At 46.6% G+C, this 18,679-nt stretch overlaps 1 protein-coding gene across 19 annotated transcripts in view; it reads left to right on the top strand.

Annotated features, from left to right (window-relative positions):
• The window catches only part of NVL (nuclear VCP like), a 95,042-nt gene that overhangs the window by 10,320 nt on the left and 66,043 nt on the right, over nucleotides 1-18,679 (top strand). For all 19 annotated transcript variants that reach the window (XR_014146027.1, XR_014146026.1, XR_014146028.1 and 16 more), the window contains 8 exons: nucleotides 1,830-1,887; nucleotides 2,829-3,083; nucleotides 5,656-5,785; nucleotides 6,019-6,095; nucleotides 6,571-6,705; nucleotides 8,453-8,554; nucleotides 10,214-10,331; nucleotides 14,816-14,960. Coding sequence is in view for 13 of the 19 variants with exons in the window: in XM_081823013.1 (XP_081679139.1) it covers nucleotides 1,830-1,887; nucleotides 2,829-3,083; nucleotides 5,656-5,785; nucleotides 6,019-6,095; nucleotides 6,571-6,705; nucleotides 8,453-8,554; nucleotides 10,214-10,331; nucleotides 14,816-14,960 (1,020 nt within the window). In the remaining 6 variants the exon portion in view is untranslated. The remainder of the gene's footprint in view (nucleotides 1-1,829; nucleotides 1,888-2,828; nucleotides 3,084-5,655; nucleotides 5,786-6,018; nucleotides 6,096-6,570; nucleotides 6,706-8,452; nucleotides 8,555-10,213; nucleotides 10,332-14,815; nucleotides 14,961-18,679) is intronic.

Here is an 18,679-nt window from a genome sequence, read left to right as displayed (position 1 = left end):
CTCCAGCAACCCTCAGTTTGTTTCCTGAGATTAAGAATTCCTCATATCAGTGAGGTTATATGATACATGTCTTTCTCTGACTTCTTTCTTTTTTTTTTTTTTAAAGATTTTATTTCTTTATTTGACAGAAAGAGGCAGGGAGAGAGGGAACACAAGCAAGGGGAGCAGGGAGAAGCAGACTCCCCGCTGAGTTGGGAGCCTGACATGGGGCTCGATCCCAGGACCCTGGGATCATGACCTGAGCTGAAGGCAGACGCTTAACGACTGAGCCACCCAGGCGCCACTCTCTGACTTATTTCTAATAGCACCTCCTTTTATATGTATTATAGACTGTTCCATTTTGCCATTTGCCTTTTATTGTTGTTTAAAGTGTCTTTTTTTTTTTTTTTTTTTGAGAGAGAGACACACAGCGAGAGAGGGGACACAAGCAGGGGGAGTGGGAGAGGGAGAAGCTGAGCAGGGAGCCCGATGCGGGGCTCCATCCCAGGACCCTGGGATCATGACCTGAGCTGAAGGCAGACGCTTCACCGACTGAGCCACCCAGGCGCCCCTTAAAGTGTCTTTTGATTAGAGAAGTTCTGCATCTGTACCTAGTCAGATTTGTCAGTCATTTCTTTTATGGTTGATGCGGATGTGCTTAGAAAGACCTATCACCGGAGTATATGGGATTATTGCCTATACTTTTTCTTTGTTTATTTATAGCATTACATTTAACTCTTTAATCCATTTGTAATTAACTTTGTAGGGTGTGACTCATAGGGCAGAATGGGTTTTTCCCCAAATAGTTGAATAATCCACCTTCTTTACATTGATTAGAAATACCCAAACTGGGGCGCCTGGGTGGCTCAATCGGTTAAGCGGCTGCCTTCAGCTCAGGTCATGATCCCAGGGTCCTGGGATCTAGCCCTGCATCGGGCTCCCTGCTCAGCGGAGAGCCTGCTCCCTCTCCCTCTGCCTGCCGCTCTGCTTGCTTGTGCTCTCTATTTCTGTTAAATAAATAAATAAAAATCTTAAAAAAAACAAACAAACAAACCCAAACTTATGTTAATAGAATTTAATGAAAAACAAAAGAATTCATGTCTGAATTACGAAGGTGGGTCATAGCATTTATGTAAACCTTTTTACTTAGGAAGAGTCCTTTTCTTATTTAATTATTTTCTAAAGACATTTTATTAAATAGTAGCAGGGTCCTGTAGTTACTTGAAGCTATTCAATATCAACTCTGGGTTATGATGAACTGAGACTGCATTCTCAGTTTGTAGTTATTAGGATTTATGCCTGTTCCTCGCTTTATGATATGAAAACCTCTTTGTACCTTCATTTCTCATGGACAGACTTGGGAAAACTGTACCTGGTCACGTGACTGGGTCATGTGGAATTTGTGAATTTGTTACACAATTACTTAATTATGGCTTGCTGGAATATTTCCTTTTTTTGGGCTTCTGATATTCCTAATGAGACCCTTGGGTCTGATAGGAATTTGCATTTCACTTTTATTTATTGCTAGGATTAAGGTAACCACAGTTTATTAAGCATTTATTATGTACTCTAAGGACTTGGGGAGCTTCTCTTGAATCCTCTAATAACCCAGTGAGGTGGACATTATTTATTCTTACTCTTTATAGATACGAAAGCTGATCCTCACAGAGATTAAGTAGAAGCTAGAAACCAGCAGTGTTGTATTTTGAATCCAGATTTCTTTTAACTCCAGAGCCTGGACCCTTAACCACCATAATATTTTGCCTTAGTATATTTTTTGTTTAGGGTAGTAATTTTTTAGAATGTGGGAGAAAAGCCTTTAAAATGTTTCTTTCCCTCTTCTTACTGAGGTTTACTGAAAGCTATTCAGATGATGATTCAAATATGGAAGACTACCCAGATCCACAGGTAAGCCAGACATTTAATGGACCCACTTTGATTTTCTTTTTTTTTAAATTATTATGAACCCTCCTTAAAAAAATCAGTGTGGAATAGAATCAGAGACTTTGAACATCTCCATCAATAAATAATTAAAATACTTCTGTGTATAGTGTTGAAGAAATCTCCGGATGGCTATCTTTTCAGTATTTGTGTTTATAGCCTATTTCATAGGGAAAAAGGGGAAGAGAGTGGCCAGAAATAAGGGCACATGGGAAGAGAAAGGGGAATTAACAGTAAAAATTGAGAAAAGGATACATTTTCTACCAAAGGGCTGGCATTGCCAAGAAGTAGGTTTCAATTAAAGGGAAATGTAGAAATAATATACTAGATGATTTTTCTTTTAAAGATTTTATTTGAGAGAGAGAGAGAGAGCACGAGAGGGGGGAGGGTCAGAGGAGGCTGAGCAGGGAGCCTGATGTGGGACTCAATCCTGGGACTCCACGATCATGACCTGAGCCCAAGGCAGTCGCTTAACCAACTGAGCCACCCAGGCATCCCTGCTAGATGATTTGTAGCTTACTGTTTTTTCCCCAACGGTAATTCAGTTTTTTAATTTATTAACAAAGTCAGGACGATAACGAGTTATTCTGATCCAGTATTGACTTGATGGGCTAGTAGTGACTCTCCTTGACAACCAGCTCATTTTTATACCTGATTCTTTTGTACGTTTTAAAAGCGAGCTTACTTACTTGGTTTTATTTAACTTCCATGTATGAATTGGTGCATTAACTTGAGGTGAAGGGGGGGACATTGTTTATGAACAGTAAATGTTTGAAGCGTCTTATTGTGGACCCCAGTGTTTTCTGGCTAAAATGCTATGAGAGAAGCTGTGGGGAGTGCAGTGTACTGGTAACCAGCTTTCCACAAGGACCTGGGAGGAATTCATGCTGATGTCGTGTTTCTGCCAGGCAGCAAATCACATGAACAGCTCCCTGCTCTCCTTATATCGGAAAGGACATCCTGAATCTGTTTCAAGGACTCCCGAGATGGAGCCCAGAGAAACCACTGGCTCGAGCCTGTGGACACCTTCCGGAACACGCTTCATCCCCTTGAAGACCCCAGCCAGAGGTTCTGAGGGAGGGTGGTTTATCGACAGAACTGGTGGAAAGATGGACGTGACAGATGAGAAGAGTAATCACAAGAAGCTAGGATCTGAGATAGAGGTATTTTTGTTGTGGAATTTAGCCCTAAGTAGTTGGAGCACATTACCCCCTTTTCCTGAATGTAGCATCAGCAGACTCTTGTGTTTCATGAAGGGTGTGGGGATTTGGAAGCACACAGAGAACATGGGCACGTCCTGTTACTGCCACCGTTTCTGTCCAAGTCCAAGCCTTAACTACTTAAGTAATCTCCCCTCACTTTATTCTCCACACACAAATGTCGTTTTTTGGTTTGTTTTTTAAGATTTGATTTATTTGAGAGAGAGAGGGAGAGCACAGAGGGAGAGGGAGAAGCAGGCTCCCCGCTTAGCAGGGAGCCCAATGCGGGGCTGGATCCCAGGCCCCTGGCATCATGACCTGAGCTGAAGGCAGACGCTTCACAGACTGAGCCACCGAGGCGCCCCATAGATGTTGTTTTTACAAGTCAGATTGTTCTCATTCATGTATTAGAAATGGCTTCGTTCAGTCTAAAATCAAAGGCCTTATGGGGCGCCTGGATGGCTCAGATGGTTGAGCATCTGCCTTCAGCTCAGGTCATGATCTCAGGGTCCTGGGATCGAGTCCCGCATCGGGTTCCCTGCTCAGTGCAGAGCCTGCTTCTCCCTCTCCCTCTGCCACTCCCTCTGCTTGTGCTCTTCTGTCTATCCCTCTGTCAAATAAATAAATAAAATCTTTAAAAAAAAAAAAAAAAAAAGGCCTTACAGTGGCCAGCAAAGCCGTGTGCGCGCAGCTGCCCTGCTGGCTCTTCAGTCATCTCCTCGGCCTCCATGGCCTTGGGTTGTTTCTAGAACACGCCACGCACGCTCACCTGGGCCTGTGCACTTGTGCTTCTGTCTGGAACTGTCCCCAGATTCCTGTGACTCACATCTTGTTTCCCTGGAATCTTGGCAGCGTCCTTTCCTGATGTGTAAAATACCATGTCATTGGATACCGTTTGCTTCATCTCCTTTTTGTCAGGCACTTAGGACCACTTAGAACTTGCTGTGTAATTGTTTAGTTGGGTTTTTTCTTTGACTTTCTCCACTAGAATGTCCACTTCAGGGGAACAGGACCTTTGGTTTGTTTAATAATGTCTCCCTGACTAATATGCAGCTAACGGGGCGTCTGGGTGGCTCAGTTGGTTGAAAGTCTGAATCTTGATTTTGGCTTGGGTCATGATCTCAGGGTCCTGGGATCGAGCCCAGCATAGGGCTCTGCACTGGGCGTGGAGCCTGCTTGAGATTCTCTCCCTCTGCCCCCACTTGTGCATGCATATGTGTGCTCTTTAAAACAAATAAAATCTTAAAAATAATAAAAAGAAATAAAATGCATCTGACATGTAGTTGTCAGTTTGTTGAATTAGTGCCTGATGAGCCTTCCAAGGTGCATTTACCAGTGCAGGTTAAAGAACAGGTACCTTGGGCATGTGTTACAGAAGGTTGGTCGTTGTCGGAGGAAGGGAAGTTAGCGCGGAAGCAGCGTATGGCTCATTTTGAGCTTAGGGTAATGCTTTGAGGGGGCCTGCACAAATGGGTACACCACAAAAATGTACAGAATTAGTAGACACCCTTTTTTTTAACCTAAGTTGAACTGTACCATACATAAAAGTAAAGCTGGATGAATTACCACAAAGCGAACACACTGGGCACCAACCTTAACTAGTTTTTAACGCCCGAGAGAATGAGAGGATTCACAGTAATCTGCCCCACGATAGTCCCTGAGGACGCCCCTGGGGCTCACTGTCCAGCGTGGTAAGTGCTAGCCACGTGTGGCTCTTGAACATTCAAAATGCGGTTAGTGTGGCTCTTGAACATTCAAAATGTGGTTAGTGTAAATGAGGGACTGAATTTTTTTTTTTAATTTTTATTTTTCCAAAGATTTTATCCATTTATTAGAGAGAGAACGCACAAGCAGGGGGAGCAGCGGGGCAGAGGGAGAGGGAGAAGTGGGCTTCCCGCCGAGCAGGGAGCCTGTTGTGGGACTCGATCCCAGGACCCTGGGATCATGACCTGAGCCGAAGGCAGACGCTTAACGACTGAGCCACCCAGGTGCCCTGATCATCTGTTTTTAGAGAACATTATTGCAAAGGCTAAGGAAACAGCTTGACTCTTACGTTGAATCATACTTTTTTATGGCTTTCAAAGCAGCTCTGTAGTCCTGTTTAATTTAGTGATTCATCAGACATCACATGAAGACCCACTGGTGAAAGGCTCGGTGAGAAGTACAAGATGAACGTTAGTGTTTCATCTCTAGAAGCTCACAGTTCCGTGAAAGACACAGAAGTGCTCACATACAAGGCAGATAATGGCAGGCTATCCTGCACTTGCAAATGCAGTGTTCTGGGAGTGTGAGTAAGAGGTTAATTCTAACTGGAGGAGTCTGGAAAGGAAGTTTTCACGTGCGGGATAGAAACTGAGCTTTCAGCTGCAGAAAAGAAGGCCGATCCGCAGCAGAGACCATGCCTGAGCACGGAGGTTGGGCATAGGTGCCAGTGCCCGGCCGGGAATGCCTTATTTTCAGTCATGCCCGTGTTGATGGAAACATCACTGGTATTGTGATGTCAAGCAAGGCATGTTGAGATTTCTTTTCTTTCCAGAATCCCAAAGATGCTTCTCTTCTGGAGTGTAGTGAAAAAAGGAAAGTCAGACTGAAGAGCAAAGGAAGCAAAAGGAAGAAAGACCTTCAGGAAGCAGATGGAGAAATAGAAGCTGTCCTGCAGCAGAAAGGTGAGCTGCGAGTCCTGGGGGCTGGGGCGGGGTGGGGGTGGGGGTGTGGGATGGGCTTCGGGAGCGGCGTCCTCCGTTCCAGCCCTTGTGCTCGGGGTACCTGCCGTGTGCAGTGATGTCTATAAGAAAAGCCTTCAGTGACCCATAGACCTCGGTTTGCTGAGACATTATTCAATAGAACTCTGAATTACTACTGAATCACTAATGTTTCCTTCTCCTCTTTTGTGTACCAGCTAAAGCCAAGGGGCTAGAGTTACAGGTCTCCAAGGTGAAGTTTGAAGATGTTGGAGGCAATGATACGACGTTAAAGGTTAGTTTGAGTGCAGAATTTACTCAGATGAGCTTATTGCCGCTTTGTTTCTGGTAGGAACTGGGGGTGGAAAGGAGCCTGGGTGAGGGGAGAAGGGCAACCCTGGCTTGTACCTTCAGGGTGCTGAGGGGTAAAGGAAGAGTAGCACCTTCCACTTTTCCACCACGGGGATCATGGTGTGCGGAAGATGCGTGCTTTGTGGGTGATACTGCTTTAGCAGAAGTGAGTGACGGTTACTGTTTACTGAACGTCTGCTCTGTTCCAGTTAACCACGAGTCGCGTCTGCGAGGCTGTGAGGTAGATGTTATGACAGCTGGGAGAAGGGGTGCGGAGAGGTTCCTGCTGGAGTCCGTTAGGCACCAGAGCTGGGCTTCAGACCGGGCTTCAAACTTGCCAAAAGAATAGACTTTCCTTCCATGCGGATTCTTTCTCCTCTTGGGCCGAGAAAGACTTCTTTCCTGTCCGTTCCCTCCAGGAGGTGTGCAAGATGCTCATCCACATGCGTCACCCCGAGGTGTACCAGCACCTGGGCGCCACCCCGCCGCGCGGAGTCCTCCTTCACGGGCCGCCAGGCTGCGGGAAGACGTTGCTCGCACACGCCGTTGCTGGGGTGAGGTTTGCCTGCGTGCCTTTGCTTCGGTTGCTTTTGTTCCATGTGTCCTTGTTCCTCTTCGGTCAGCTTGAACCAGACGTGGCATATTCTCCGGAGGACCGGCCCCTCTGCATTTCTACCCATCCTGCTGCTGTTCGTGAGATGCTGTTGCTTCAGAGCAGTCAGTTATTTAGACGGCAGGGGCTGGGTGAGAAGCAAGGTGATGGGGCCTAAACACCCTTCTTGCAGCACGCAGTTTGTTTCAGTTACTTCTCTTTCCCTTTAAGCCAATGGTTCTCAGAAGCAGTAAATGAGAAAACTAAGGATTGTATTGTTTTTCCCAGAACTAAATTTACTCAAAATTTCTATTCGAGTCATATTCTTATACTTTTTTTTTTTAGATTTTTTTTTCTTAATTTTTAAATAATCTCTACACCCAGCGTGGGGCTCAAACTCATGACCCCGAGATCAGGAGTCACATACTCACTGATTGAGTCAGCCAGGCGCCCCATGTTCTTGTACTTTTTAGTGTGAAAATAGCCTTTCTAAAATGGTGATCATACTTAGGTGGCAAAATGAAAAGGTAGCCATCTTATTTTTGTCCTATCAGATTTTTCAGAAACTGTGTTGGGTGGTAAAATGCACAACGTCTGAGTGACTACAGTTTGAAGAATAGTGTTTTATACCAGTGACGAATAGGTTAGTGCTCTGTGCCGGGAGCTCGTTCTTACAGGAGAACTAATGGATTTGCCTCATTGGTTCCTTTGTTGAGTAAACGGTCATGTGACCGCCGCATGGCAGACGTTGAAACAGGGATGAGTGCAGCAAACCCAGTCTCGTAGGAGAGGCCGCATGAGGCAGCCATCACCCAAGCAAACGACCGCAGTCACGGCAGTCACGAGTGGGGGACTCGGGGTGCAGCACGCGGGCGGTGTCTCTGTGGGACTCCCGTGGCTGACACGGTGATTTTTAGAACCGTTAGGAGTAGAACGAGCAGGCTGGATGCTGTGTGTGCTACGGGTGGGGCACGGGGCGGGGGGCGGCAGCGGCACTTGCCCCTCCTTCACTTCGGGAACCTATCTTCTGAAGGATACCAGGCTCCTTCCCTGGGGGCCCGGTGACACGTGCCAGTCGGGCCAGTGGGACACAACTGTGTCACGACCCCTCCGATCCTTTCCAGCAGAGAAATAACTGGAATTGTTTTGGCTCAGTCTAAGCAGGGGGAGCCTATCTCTGGAGAGTCAAGACCCTTTACTCCGAAGAGTTGACAAACGGGGTTGCACAGTGCCTTCAGTAAAGTAAAAACAAGTGGCCGGGGCGCCTGGGAGGCTCAGTCGGTGACGTGTCTGTCTTCGGCTCATGTCATGATCTCAGGGTCCTGGGATCAAGACCTAAAACCGTAGATCTTTAAATAATGTTTCTCATCAGACCAACACAAAAAGATGAAGTTTCTCAGAAAATTGGGCATTTAAAGAATGAAATTTTGAGGGGTGCCCCAGGTGGTCATTTGAGTGTCTGCCTTCGGCTCAGGTCATGATCCCAGGCTCCTGTGATTGAGCCCCTCATCGGGCTCCCTGCTCAGTCTGCTTCTCCCTCTCCCTCTGCCTTCCACTACCTCTGTTTGTGTGCTCTCTCTGTCAAATAAATAAAATCTTAAAAAAATATATTTAAAAAACATAAAATTTTGAGAGAGGGACTGAATGAGGAACAGGTAGGGAAGATAAATTCTGACAATGTGGTGATTCTTTCACGTATTTCTATCCAGGAACTGGACCTCCCGATTCTGAAGGTAGCTGCCACGGAGATTGTGTCCGGAGTATCTGGGGAGTCTGAGCAGAAGCTGAGGGAGCTGTTTGAGCAGGCTGTGGTGAGTCCGACCCACATCGGGTCGTTGGGTCACCTGTGGTTATGACAGAGAACTCGCGATGGCTAAATACTTAAAGTAGATGCACGGTACAGACTGTTGGCCAAACTAATCTGTTGAATCTGCTGTCAGGCAGAACTGTAATTGGCAAGGAGTTCTGGGTTGTCATAGCCACTGGGTATATGTTGAAAATAGATTATCCTGGTGGTATTTCCTTTCACTTTTACTTCCCCCAAATTAAGTTTAGCAAATAGCTTGTAAGTTGTGTGAAAATTGTTCATCTTTAGGATTATCACATTATAAAAGTAGCCATAGAAATGCCAGGATAAACTCTTCTCTGTTTGCCTAATTGAACCAGTGAAAAGAAAATCCTGTTAACAGAGAAATTACAGATCGGATTTTATCCTAACTGTAAATCCTGCTGTTAAAACACGAGTGACAGCAGATGCTCAGTAAACACAGGGTCTGCCCCTCTCTACCAGTCTCTATTACCTGATGGAACAGAGCACGCTTGGGTGTGTGGGTCAGAGAACAAAAACGGTCCAAGCGGATCACGTGGTTCTTTGTTGAGAACTGTAGGCTTTCCTCTGGCTGAATTCTGATGACCATCACTTACTTTCTTACTCTTTTTCTCACTGAGTTTTTCCGGTCCTGGGCAGATACTGTTGTCCTCGCCCCCGAGACCTTTGCTGTCTGTGACCTGACTCCGTACCTGGGTGCTGTCTGTAGCAGTCCTCGCTGCTCCCGTGCCCGAGTCGTCACCGGGAGGATTGGGAAGCGAGCCGGCTAGTGATGGGCCAGATCTTCCCTATAAATTGCCGTGGTCCCCGTGGTGTTGAGACACCTTAGCCGGGCTGAGAGTCTGACCCTTAGCTTGATCAGTGTCACTGAAGAACTAGGAATGAGCGTGCTGGTGATTGCATCTCTCGATATTTTTATTTAAATTTTTCATGTTAACTGATCTTCCTCTCTTTTTGTTTGTTTTTATTGTGGTAAAATATGTTAAACTTGCCATTTTAAACATTTTTAAGAGTACAGTTCTGTGATTGTAGTAAGACACTCACGCGTTGTGTGACTGTCACCCCCAGCATCTCCCCAGCCTGAACGCATGCTCTCGGGCCACCGACCCGTGCCTTCCCTCCCCAGCCCCTGGCCGCCGTGGCTCTGCTCCCGGCAGTTGGTGCTTCTGTCTGAACCTCCTGTCTCCACTCTGTCCAGTCTGCGCCTTGAAGAACACGCACGGGGAGGGTGCTCGTCGTCCACACGGCGTACCGGGGACTCCCCTCCCTCCCTTCCTCAGCGCGGTCCTCACGGCCGCTGCTGGTTCTCTGGCTCAGCGTGTGCTCACTCACTGGTCATACCTCGTAGCATCGAGGATATGCCTCGTTGATGAAAGAATTTCAGTGACTTGCTCACCACAAAGCACGGGTGGATGAGAGGGTTGGAAGCGTGGTAGCCTGTGTGCAGTCTCTCCCTGCCCTCTGTGCAGCATCTTAAGTCCGATGAAAGCAGAAGTGATAACGCCAGGAACTGCCTTCTTGAGTGCTGCTCGTTTGCTGAACGACCGGCGGACTCCAGGATTCTTTAAAACATAAAGACTGAACTATGCTGCAGTGTGGGGAATGTCTTTATGATTGTCTTCTGTGATACTTTTATTTCCAGTCAAACGCACCCTGTGTCCTTTTTATTGATGAAATTGATGCTATTACCCCCAAGAGAGAAGTTGCTTCAAAAGACATGGAACGAAGAATTGTAGCCCAGCTCCTCACCTGCATGGATGGTCAGTTTAAAATAATTCATTTTCAGATAATAAATTGTGGGTTTTTTAATAGTGTAAGTAATGTGAGGATATGAGACATTCGGGTAGAATAACACTGAGAGTAAAAAATCCTTTTCCTAAAAGATTGTCTTGTTAATTTTTTGGAGTACATCTTATGGTTATTTTAATGCGTTTATACATACACACAAGCACTAACATTGTTTTGCTTCTTACAATGCTGTGATTGCACCATTCACATTGTTCTGTGACTTGCTTTGTGTATCTTAATGCTCCTTGGAAATGTGGCTGTTTTAATGCATTTAAATTTACCTTTTAACTGCTGTCTGGTATTCTTTTTTTTTTTTTTAACTAAGGTATAATGTATTATTTGTTTCAGAGGTACAGGTCTGTGATTCATCCGTCTTGCACAATTCACAGCGCTCACCATAAGCACATACCCTCCCCAATGTCCATCACCCAGCCACCCCATGCCTCCCACCCCCGCTCCACTCCAGCAACCCTCAGTTTGTTTCCTGAAATTAAGAGTCTCTTATGGTTTGTCTCCCTCTCTGGTTTCGTCTTGCTTCATTTTTTCCTCCCTTCCCCTATGATCCTTTGTCTTGTTTCTCAAATTCCTCATGTGCTACGTGGTATTCTTTAGGACAGGTTTATTATATTGAACATAAGCATTCCCATTTTGATAAATGTTTAAGTTGTTTTGTTTTTTGCTTTACAAGAAGCTGTAGGGAATCTCCTAAGTGGGCCTGTTTGGTGCATACATATTTTTCTAGGATAAATACTAAAAATTAAGGTGATGGTTAAGGGTTATACACTTTAAATTTTGTGGGAAATGGCAAACTGACTTCAGAAGGGTTTGCAGTGTGCATTTCCCCATCCTCTGAGACGCCCTGTGTCCAGGTCCCTCCATGACCCCGACTGTCACCATATTCTCATGGTTGATAGGTTGGTGGTGATGATGGAGATCTCACCTTGTTGTTCTTTGCATTTCCCTGTTTTCACTGGAGGTTGATCGTCTTTCCATATTTCTTGACTATGTGTATCACTCCAAATCCCTTTCTCAGCCTGTGCTGTGTTACTGAATTTTTTAAAATTGGTTTGAAGGAATATTTTAGTTTGTTATGGAAGCAGATTCCTTGTTAAATGTATCGCGTTTATTTCCTCCCAGTCTGTAACTTATTTTTCAGTTTTGTTCATTCGTTTTTAGATAGAAATTTGGAGGGAAGGTAGATACACTTTTGGAACTAAATCCTGCCTCTGGTGAAATACTGTGGGGTTTCCGTACACAAGATAATTTGAAGTAGGACAGGTTTTGGGCTCCTTGTGGTGCTGGTTGCAGGTTGCTTATTCTGCTCCTTTATTTTCCCGTAGTAAAGTTTTCTTGCCATGCTTTGAGGCCTCTGTTCTGAATTACCATATCAAAGCTACAGTGTTACCCGTTGTAAGATACGTGGTTCTCTAAGAAGGAGAGAGACACCAGCAGTCATACTGAGACACGATGCCTATCCCATGATGGTAGAAGCATTCTGATTTCAGAGATTTTACAATGTGGAAGAAAGGAACAAGCACAGGGACTAGGCAGATGACCCATTACTAGAGCTTTACTAAAAGTTGGGGTTAGTTGGGGTTTCCAGTGTGTGTGTGTGTGTGTTAGGGTCCCCTCTGCGAACAGAACAGAGAAAACATTCCAACAGTTCAGAGGACACAGTCATGCCCCAAGTAGTCTGTCCCAGGTGGTGGTTTTTCCCCTCCAGTTTGAGAATTTTTTAAAAATATTAATTCAGAGTTTAACAAATTTGAATTTTAATAATTTGAAACTTTTAAGTAAATTATTTTAAACAAGGTAACAAGGAGACCACTGAAGAGAACTAATTTTACCTAATTTCAGAAACTTAAACTTGGGCATAACTCTAATTATTAAGAGCTGGAAAGCATCTTAAAATATTATCTTGTCCGTGAGGAAAGCGATGCACAGTGAGCCAGGACCTGTATTCAGTGGATCATTGGCAAAGCCTGGGCTAGGCTCCAGATGTCTACACACACGTATATGGCTGATGGGCTGTCTGCAAATGCGTGCTTTGTTTAGGAGACCTGGTGTCCCACAAACAGGTTTTGTTCTGTGTAGAAAGACGACTTTGCTTCTTCCATAATATTCCAAAATTCAAACTTGTGGCTAATGTAATGTCAGTTTAACATGATCATATCATATTGGGGAAGAGGGAGAAGAAGAATGGGATTTATCTTGAAGTCACTGGCAGGAGATGCCAGCCAGTCCTAGGTGAGGTCTGATTTTTTTATCTTTCATGCGTCAGGAAAAAATAGCATTTGACATAAGCGCTTCCATTGCTGACTGTTGATTTCCTGTGGAAGGGTATTTTTCATGCCTGAAGATTTCACAGTTTTCCATGACTGTTCTCATTGAATTCTGTTACTGACCCCCGATAAGCTCAGAGTTCACCGAGACCACAGTGTCTGAGTGACCCGACCTGGAAGAAGGAAGCGCCCCTGGTCGCGGCTGTAGCTGTGGGTATTGGAGCCACGTGAGCCCGCCGGGGAGCAGCTCTGGCCCCGTCCCTGCCCTGGTGCAGGGCGCTCGGCGTAGCCAGAACGGCCTCACGGGAAGCACGTGTGCGGCTCATGATTACAAGGTGCCACCTCTTTTCCTTAGAATGTTCGAGTTCAGTGGCCTCTCCTATCATGAATCTCTTCCTTGAGCTTTTATGCAGTTTTCAGAAAGTATTTAAGAGCCCTCTTGTCTCACTCAAGCCAAAATTTATCAAAGGAGTAGTCACTGTCAGCTAAGTGCAGGCTTGTGTTTCCGGTCTACACCACACCCTGTCCCTACTCGTCTGTCCCCGACATTTTACTGAGGCTAATCCTGTGACAGTCGTGGGGGAACCTCTCGTGGCCGCATCTGGTGGCTTTCAGCGCTCATCTGTCCGAACCTCTGTTCTTTAGTTTCCTCGTCTCTAAACCTACCTGTTAGAGGGGTGGCGGGGGTTGGCCAAGGGGCCAACTGCACCCTAGCGCCTGGCACGCAGCGAGCCACCAGTGAGCGTCAGCACAGTGGTTCTCGAGAGCCTTCATGCCCATCGACCACCTCGTCCTGGGCGTTGTTGGCACGCGTGGCTTGAGTGCCAGTGCCCTCTTTGTGTCCTTGCTCTGGCTCTGCGGCAGCTCCTAGCTGTTCTCCTGTCCCTTAGACAGAGGCGGCCTGTAGGGCTTCCCACTTGCCCTTCTCGTCTTGCCTTCTGCCTGATGAGCAGCTCTTTAGGAAACAAGAATGCATCCGTAACCTTGATTTCTGATCAGTGTCACACTCCTCTTCCCGGCTGCCTGCCGGGTACCCCACGCTCTGTGTGCCCGGGCCAGACCCATTTCCCCTTTCTGTCCCTCTGCCCTCCTGTTTGCGTGCTCTCCACAGCATCACCTCCCTGCTTGTCCAGACCTGAGTGCTCTTGGTCTCTCCCCTCCCCTTGCCCTTCACATCTTCCTCGGGGAATGATTTAGTGCCCTGGGCTGCATCTGAAGCCTCGCCCTGCAGCTGGGCCTCTCCTGCTTCTTCCCCGCGTTCCTGCCTTATTGTGTCCTTTGTCCCCTGATGGCTGCTATCAAATCACACTGAGCTCTGCTCCCCTCTGTTCCTCTCTACTTTTAGAATTGTCTTTCCAACACACACATCTTCTGAGAAAAACCTTTCCTGGCCTCCTGTGGGCTAAGGAATATTCTACAGATTCCTCATGACCCAGCCATTAAGGTACTGAATTAGCATCCTCCTATCTTGTTACTGTTACCTGTGGGGAGTGTGACCTCAGACCTCAGGTCAGACCTCTGCTGCCCGCTCCCCCCCCCCCCCCAGCTCAGTGGAAAGAACTAAGACTGGAAGGGGACCTGCTGGGCCATGCATTCTGCCATTCCTAAAACTGTCTCTAGATGACGCCAGAGCAATGGAAGACTATAGGTGCACACCTCCCCCACCCCCGCCATGTCCATGCCCCTTGGCTCTTTGGAGACCTGCACTGCCGTTCTCTCCCAGACTCCCCGCTGCTGGGCGGCCCCCCTCTCTGAGCCCACCACACACGTGTGTGCCTCTGCTGTCCCTCCCAGCCTCTGTTCATGCACAGCTTCATTAATGTGGACCTGCTTATGAATATCCTACTCCTCCTTCAAGGCTTTCCCTGAATGTGCCCGTGAATCCGTGCTCTCTTCTGTTGTCTCACTATGACGCTCTATTTATACCCATCGCCATGCGTCACAAGATTTGTTCGGTGGGTTTTTCAATAGACTGCAAGCTGCTTGAGGACAAAGTGTGTATTTATTCTCCTCGCGTCTTTCACGTAATGGATAATTAGTAAATGTTAGCTTTCTATGTGTATTGACGTCCAAACATGTATTACTTTCTAACCACTCGCAAGACTTACATAAGCACCGTTGTCTGCCATCCTGGTGTCTTGGTCACTGCTCACCCTGTATCTGCTTCTTACCAGATCTGAATACCATGGCCACGACGGCCCGGGTCCTCGTCATTGGAGCCACTAACCGACCAGACGCCTTAGACCCTGCTTTGAGACGTGCAGGAAGGTTCGACCGAGAGATATGCCTCGGGATCCCAGACGAAGCCTCCAGGGAAAGGTACGCTCTTGAAAGATGAAGTTTGTGCGTTGCTGTGTCATCTGAACTGAATGCTTTGGAAACGAGGGCTGAGAAGTACCACATAGTTTCTTTCTTTGTTCTCATGCCAGTAACGTTGGTTTGGAACCCACGGCTGGTGTCACTCAGTCGGCTGATCAGCTGAGGGATAGCGTGGGGAGCCGTGGAGCCGAGCCGTGCTCACTGGCCCACATGGAGGTTACATCGAACTTTCACCTGTTGCGTTAACCTGCTTAAGACACAGGTGTCACGACAAAAGGCAGCCAGAGAGCTGAAAGCTGTGTGTGTTTGTTGCAGGACCAGCCTGTCCTAGTAGGTGGGGTCGAGTGTCCGTAGAGCAAAGAAAGCTCCACCAGTATGTCAGTAAGCAAAGACCAGCGGGAGGCACCGGTGAGGCTGAGGAGCGGAAATCTAGCAGAGAGGTTTGCTGGCCCACCCCGGCTCAGTGGATACATGGTGGCTTTTGGCTCAGGGTTCGTGACGCCAGTGTCAGCATCTGTGGTCCCCAGCAGCTTTCAGGAAGAGTGGTGTGTAGTGCGAGGAGACAGTCATGGGCTGGCGAGGGAGCTGCAGAGAAGGGGAGGCTCAGGGGATGCAGGACAGAGAAGTGCTAATTAGGCACGTGGGTGGGAGAGGCGGTGGGGAGAAGGCATTATCCTTCCTCCTTCCCGGCTCGTAAGTCCTTCAGCTTTGGATTGTCGGCCAGTTTCTCCCTCCGTTGCCGTAGCCACAGTCGAGCACGTGGTGATTGTGTTCCCACACGCGTGGTCTTGCACAGTCACTCAGCCATTCAGGTTCGTCCACTCATGTTTAAACCCATAGCACAGTGATATTTAACATTTCCATGGTTCATATTTATTCAGCAAACAGGTTGAGCATACGGCGTGTGCACATACCACTGTGGAGGGTGATACGACGAACGCAGAGAAGTAGGAGTCCTTGCTTTCAGGACGCATATGGTCCAGTAAGAGTTCTAGAAGTCAGGACTGTGTTCTTCCTCAAGCCTTTGTTTTGTCCAGAGCCCAAACGACATGGAGACATAGACACAGCGGGGCCCATCTTTGCTGCTGGATAAAATCCTCTGTTCATCTGCCCAGTGTCCCTCATCGACAGAGTCCTTAAGGGCTTTTGTTGGTGGTTGTATTTTGAAAAATTTGAAGCCTACAGAAAAGTTAAAAGAGTAGTATGGTTAGTGTCTGTAAGCCCTTCAGCTGGATTTACCCCTCGCTAGCACTGTCCACACTTTCTTCAGCCTCTGGAGAAAATTATTTGTGTGCGTGTGTACCTTTTTATTTGCCAAGCCATTTGAAGGATGGTTGAAGACATGATGACACTTTAGCCGTAAGTCCTCCTCCAACGTGACTGTCATTCTGTGTCACACCATTCCAGGAAATTTAATACTGATGCAATAATACTATCTCAACGTACAGTCTGTTCTGATTTTCCAGTTGCCCCCAGGATGTCCCTGTGTAGTTGTTTGTGTAGTTTTGTGTTTCATCTAGAATCCACTCCGGGATCGAACCTGGCTGAGTCCACATGACCCTGTAACCTCAGCCTGCCTCCTTGGGGAGGAAGCACTTTCATGACGGTGGTGTTTTCCAGGTGCTGTGAAATTTGAACACTCCTGATTGTTGCCTCCTGGTGACAGTCAGGTTAGATGCTTTGGCAAGAATACGGCCTAGGCAGTGAGCTGTCCTCAGCATCATGTCAGGAAGCTCACGGTGTCACTTTGTGGTCATGTTAAGTCCGGTCACTCTCTTAGGAAGTTTGTCAGCGTTTCCTCCTCTAAAGTTGCCTTGTCCACTTGACTGGAATCCAGACATTTCTGATATCTACAGTTACTATGGCTGCCGTTGTCAGTTTGTCCAAACTCCATTGTAGACTCAGAGTCAGTGCTGTGGTGTTTCATGCAGGCCAGGCGCTCCGCACAGGACTTGTATCAGAGACTGGAGGGTGTGAGAGTCTCTGTGCTTAAGGCTGGCTGGGGAGAGCAGGGTTCAAATCCTGAAAGAGAATAGCTCTTGAATAGAATCAGGAGTGAGAATTTTTTAAGGAAGTGTATTTAAAAGTACCATTTTTATTCTGGTAAAAAAACACATAAAACTTACCATCTTAACTATTTTTAAGAGCACAGTTTAGTAATATTAACTTTATTCACTTTGCAGCAAATTTTTAGAATTTGTCATGTTGCACTTTCATCTTGCAAAATTAACATTCAGTATCTATTACATACCCATTATACCTCCTAAGAAAGAGTATTTCCTTTTTTCCTAAGATTTTATCATTATTATTTAAAGATTTATCTATTTATCTATCTATTTATTTATTTATCAGAGAGAGAGAGCCCACGACCCTGAGATCATGACCCGAGCTGAAATCAAGTCAGACTCTCACCTGACTGACCACCCAGGCATTCCTAAGATTTTATGAAATTTTTTTAGATTTTATTTATTTATTTGACAGAGACACAGCGAGAGAGGGAACACAAGCAGGGGGAGTGGGAGAGGGAGAAGCAGGCGTCCCGCTGAGCAGGGAGCCCAATGCGGGGCTTGATCCCAGGACCCTGGGACCACGACCCGAGCCGAAGGCAGATGCTTAACGACTGAGCCACCCAGGCGCCCCAAGATTTTATGATTTTTAAGCAATCTCTACACCCATCGTGGGACTCGAACTCACAACCCTGAGATCAAGAGTCACATGCTCCACTGACTTAGCTAGCCAGGCGCCCCAAGAAAAAGAGTATTTCTGATTGAGTCTTTGACAAAGGCAGAATGCAGTTTTCTTATTTTTATACTTGTGTCTAGTTCTGAGTGCAAAAGCAAGATAGTTATATTATCGTATGCAGGTACTAATTTGTTAAATTCTAAGATGGGGATAACATATAAATAGAATTGAGGTATGTCAGTGTTTGTATCTGTAGTTCTTAGAAGGTTATTCATTAATTGAGGAAATATTTAAGCACCTTTTGTGTACTAAGGAGGGAGGCAGAGTGGCTGGCATTTCAGTCACTAGTGTAAATGATTAGGAGAACAGTGAGTATAAAAAGGAAAAAACAAGGTCTGAGGGAGGATGTATCAGGCAAAGCATACCTGGTCTGGGGGTTTTTAAAGGCTTCTCCGAGGAAACTGAGACTTTAAGAATAATAGCAATGAGCGGATTACATGATGATGAGAGTATTCCAGGTAGGACTAGCACGTGCAAAGGCCCTGGGGTGACTGAGCTCGGTGAGTGCAGGGACCTGGAGAAGAACACTGTGGCTATAGAAGAGATAGGGTGTAGAAAGGCTGGCAGGGAAAGCAGAAGGCACTAGAAGGCACTTCACATACCCTTGGTAAGGATCTTGGACTTCTCTGTGAGTGGTGGAAGAGAATGAAAGCAGTTAAATTAAGTAGGACAGTGATGGAAACAGGTTTTTTATTTTGAAAAGATCACTATAGCTACAGTGTGAAGAATGAATGAAAAGACCAAGAATGGGTTCTGGTGGCCCAGGGAGGGGCCTGTTGTAATATCCAGATGAGGTGGTGCTGGGCTTCAGGAGGTGGGAGTATAGGTGGAGATAACTGGAGCGTGGATAGGGCATAGCTGGGGGGGTGCCTGGTGGAGGGAGCATGGATAGAGCACAGCTTGGGGGGCCCCTGGTGGGGGGAGCATGGATAGGGCACAGCTGGGGGGGTGCCTGGTGGGGGGAGCATTGATAGGGC

This window comes from Leptonychotes weddellii, chromosome 6 (assembly GCF_054177405.1).
Source record: "Leptonychotes weddellii isolate Sample4059 chromosome 6, ASM5417740v2, whole genome shotgun sequence".
NCBI classification, from domain to species: domain Eukaryota; kingdom Metazoa; phylum Chordata; class Mammalia; order Carnivora; family Phocidae; genus Leptonychotes; species Leptonychotes weddellii.
Note: the sequence above shows the minus strand (reverse complement) of the source record. Positions and strands in the feature narration are given on the sequence as shown.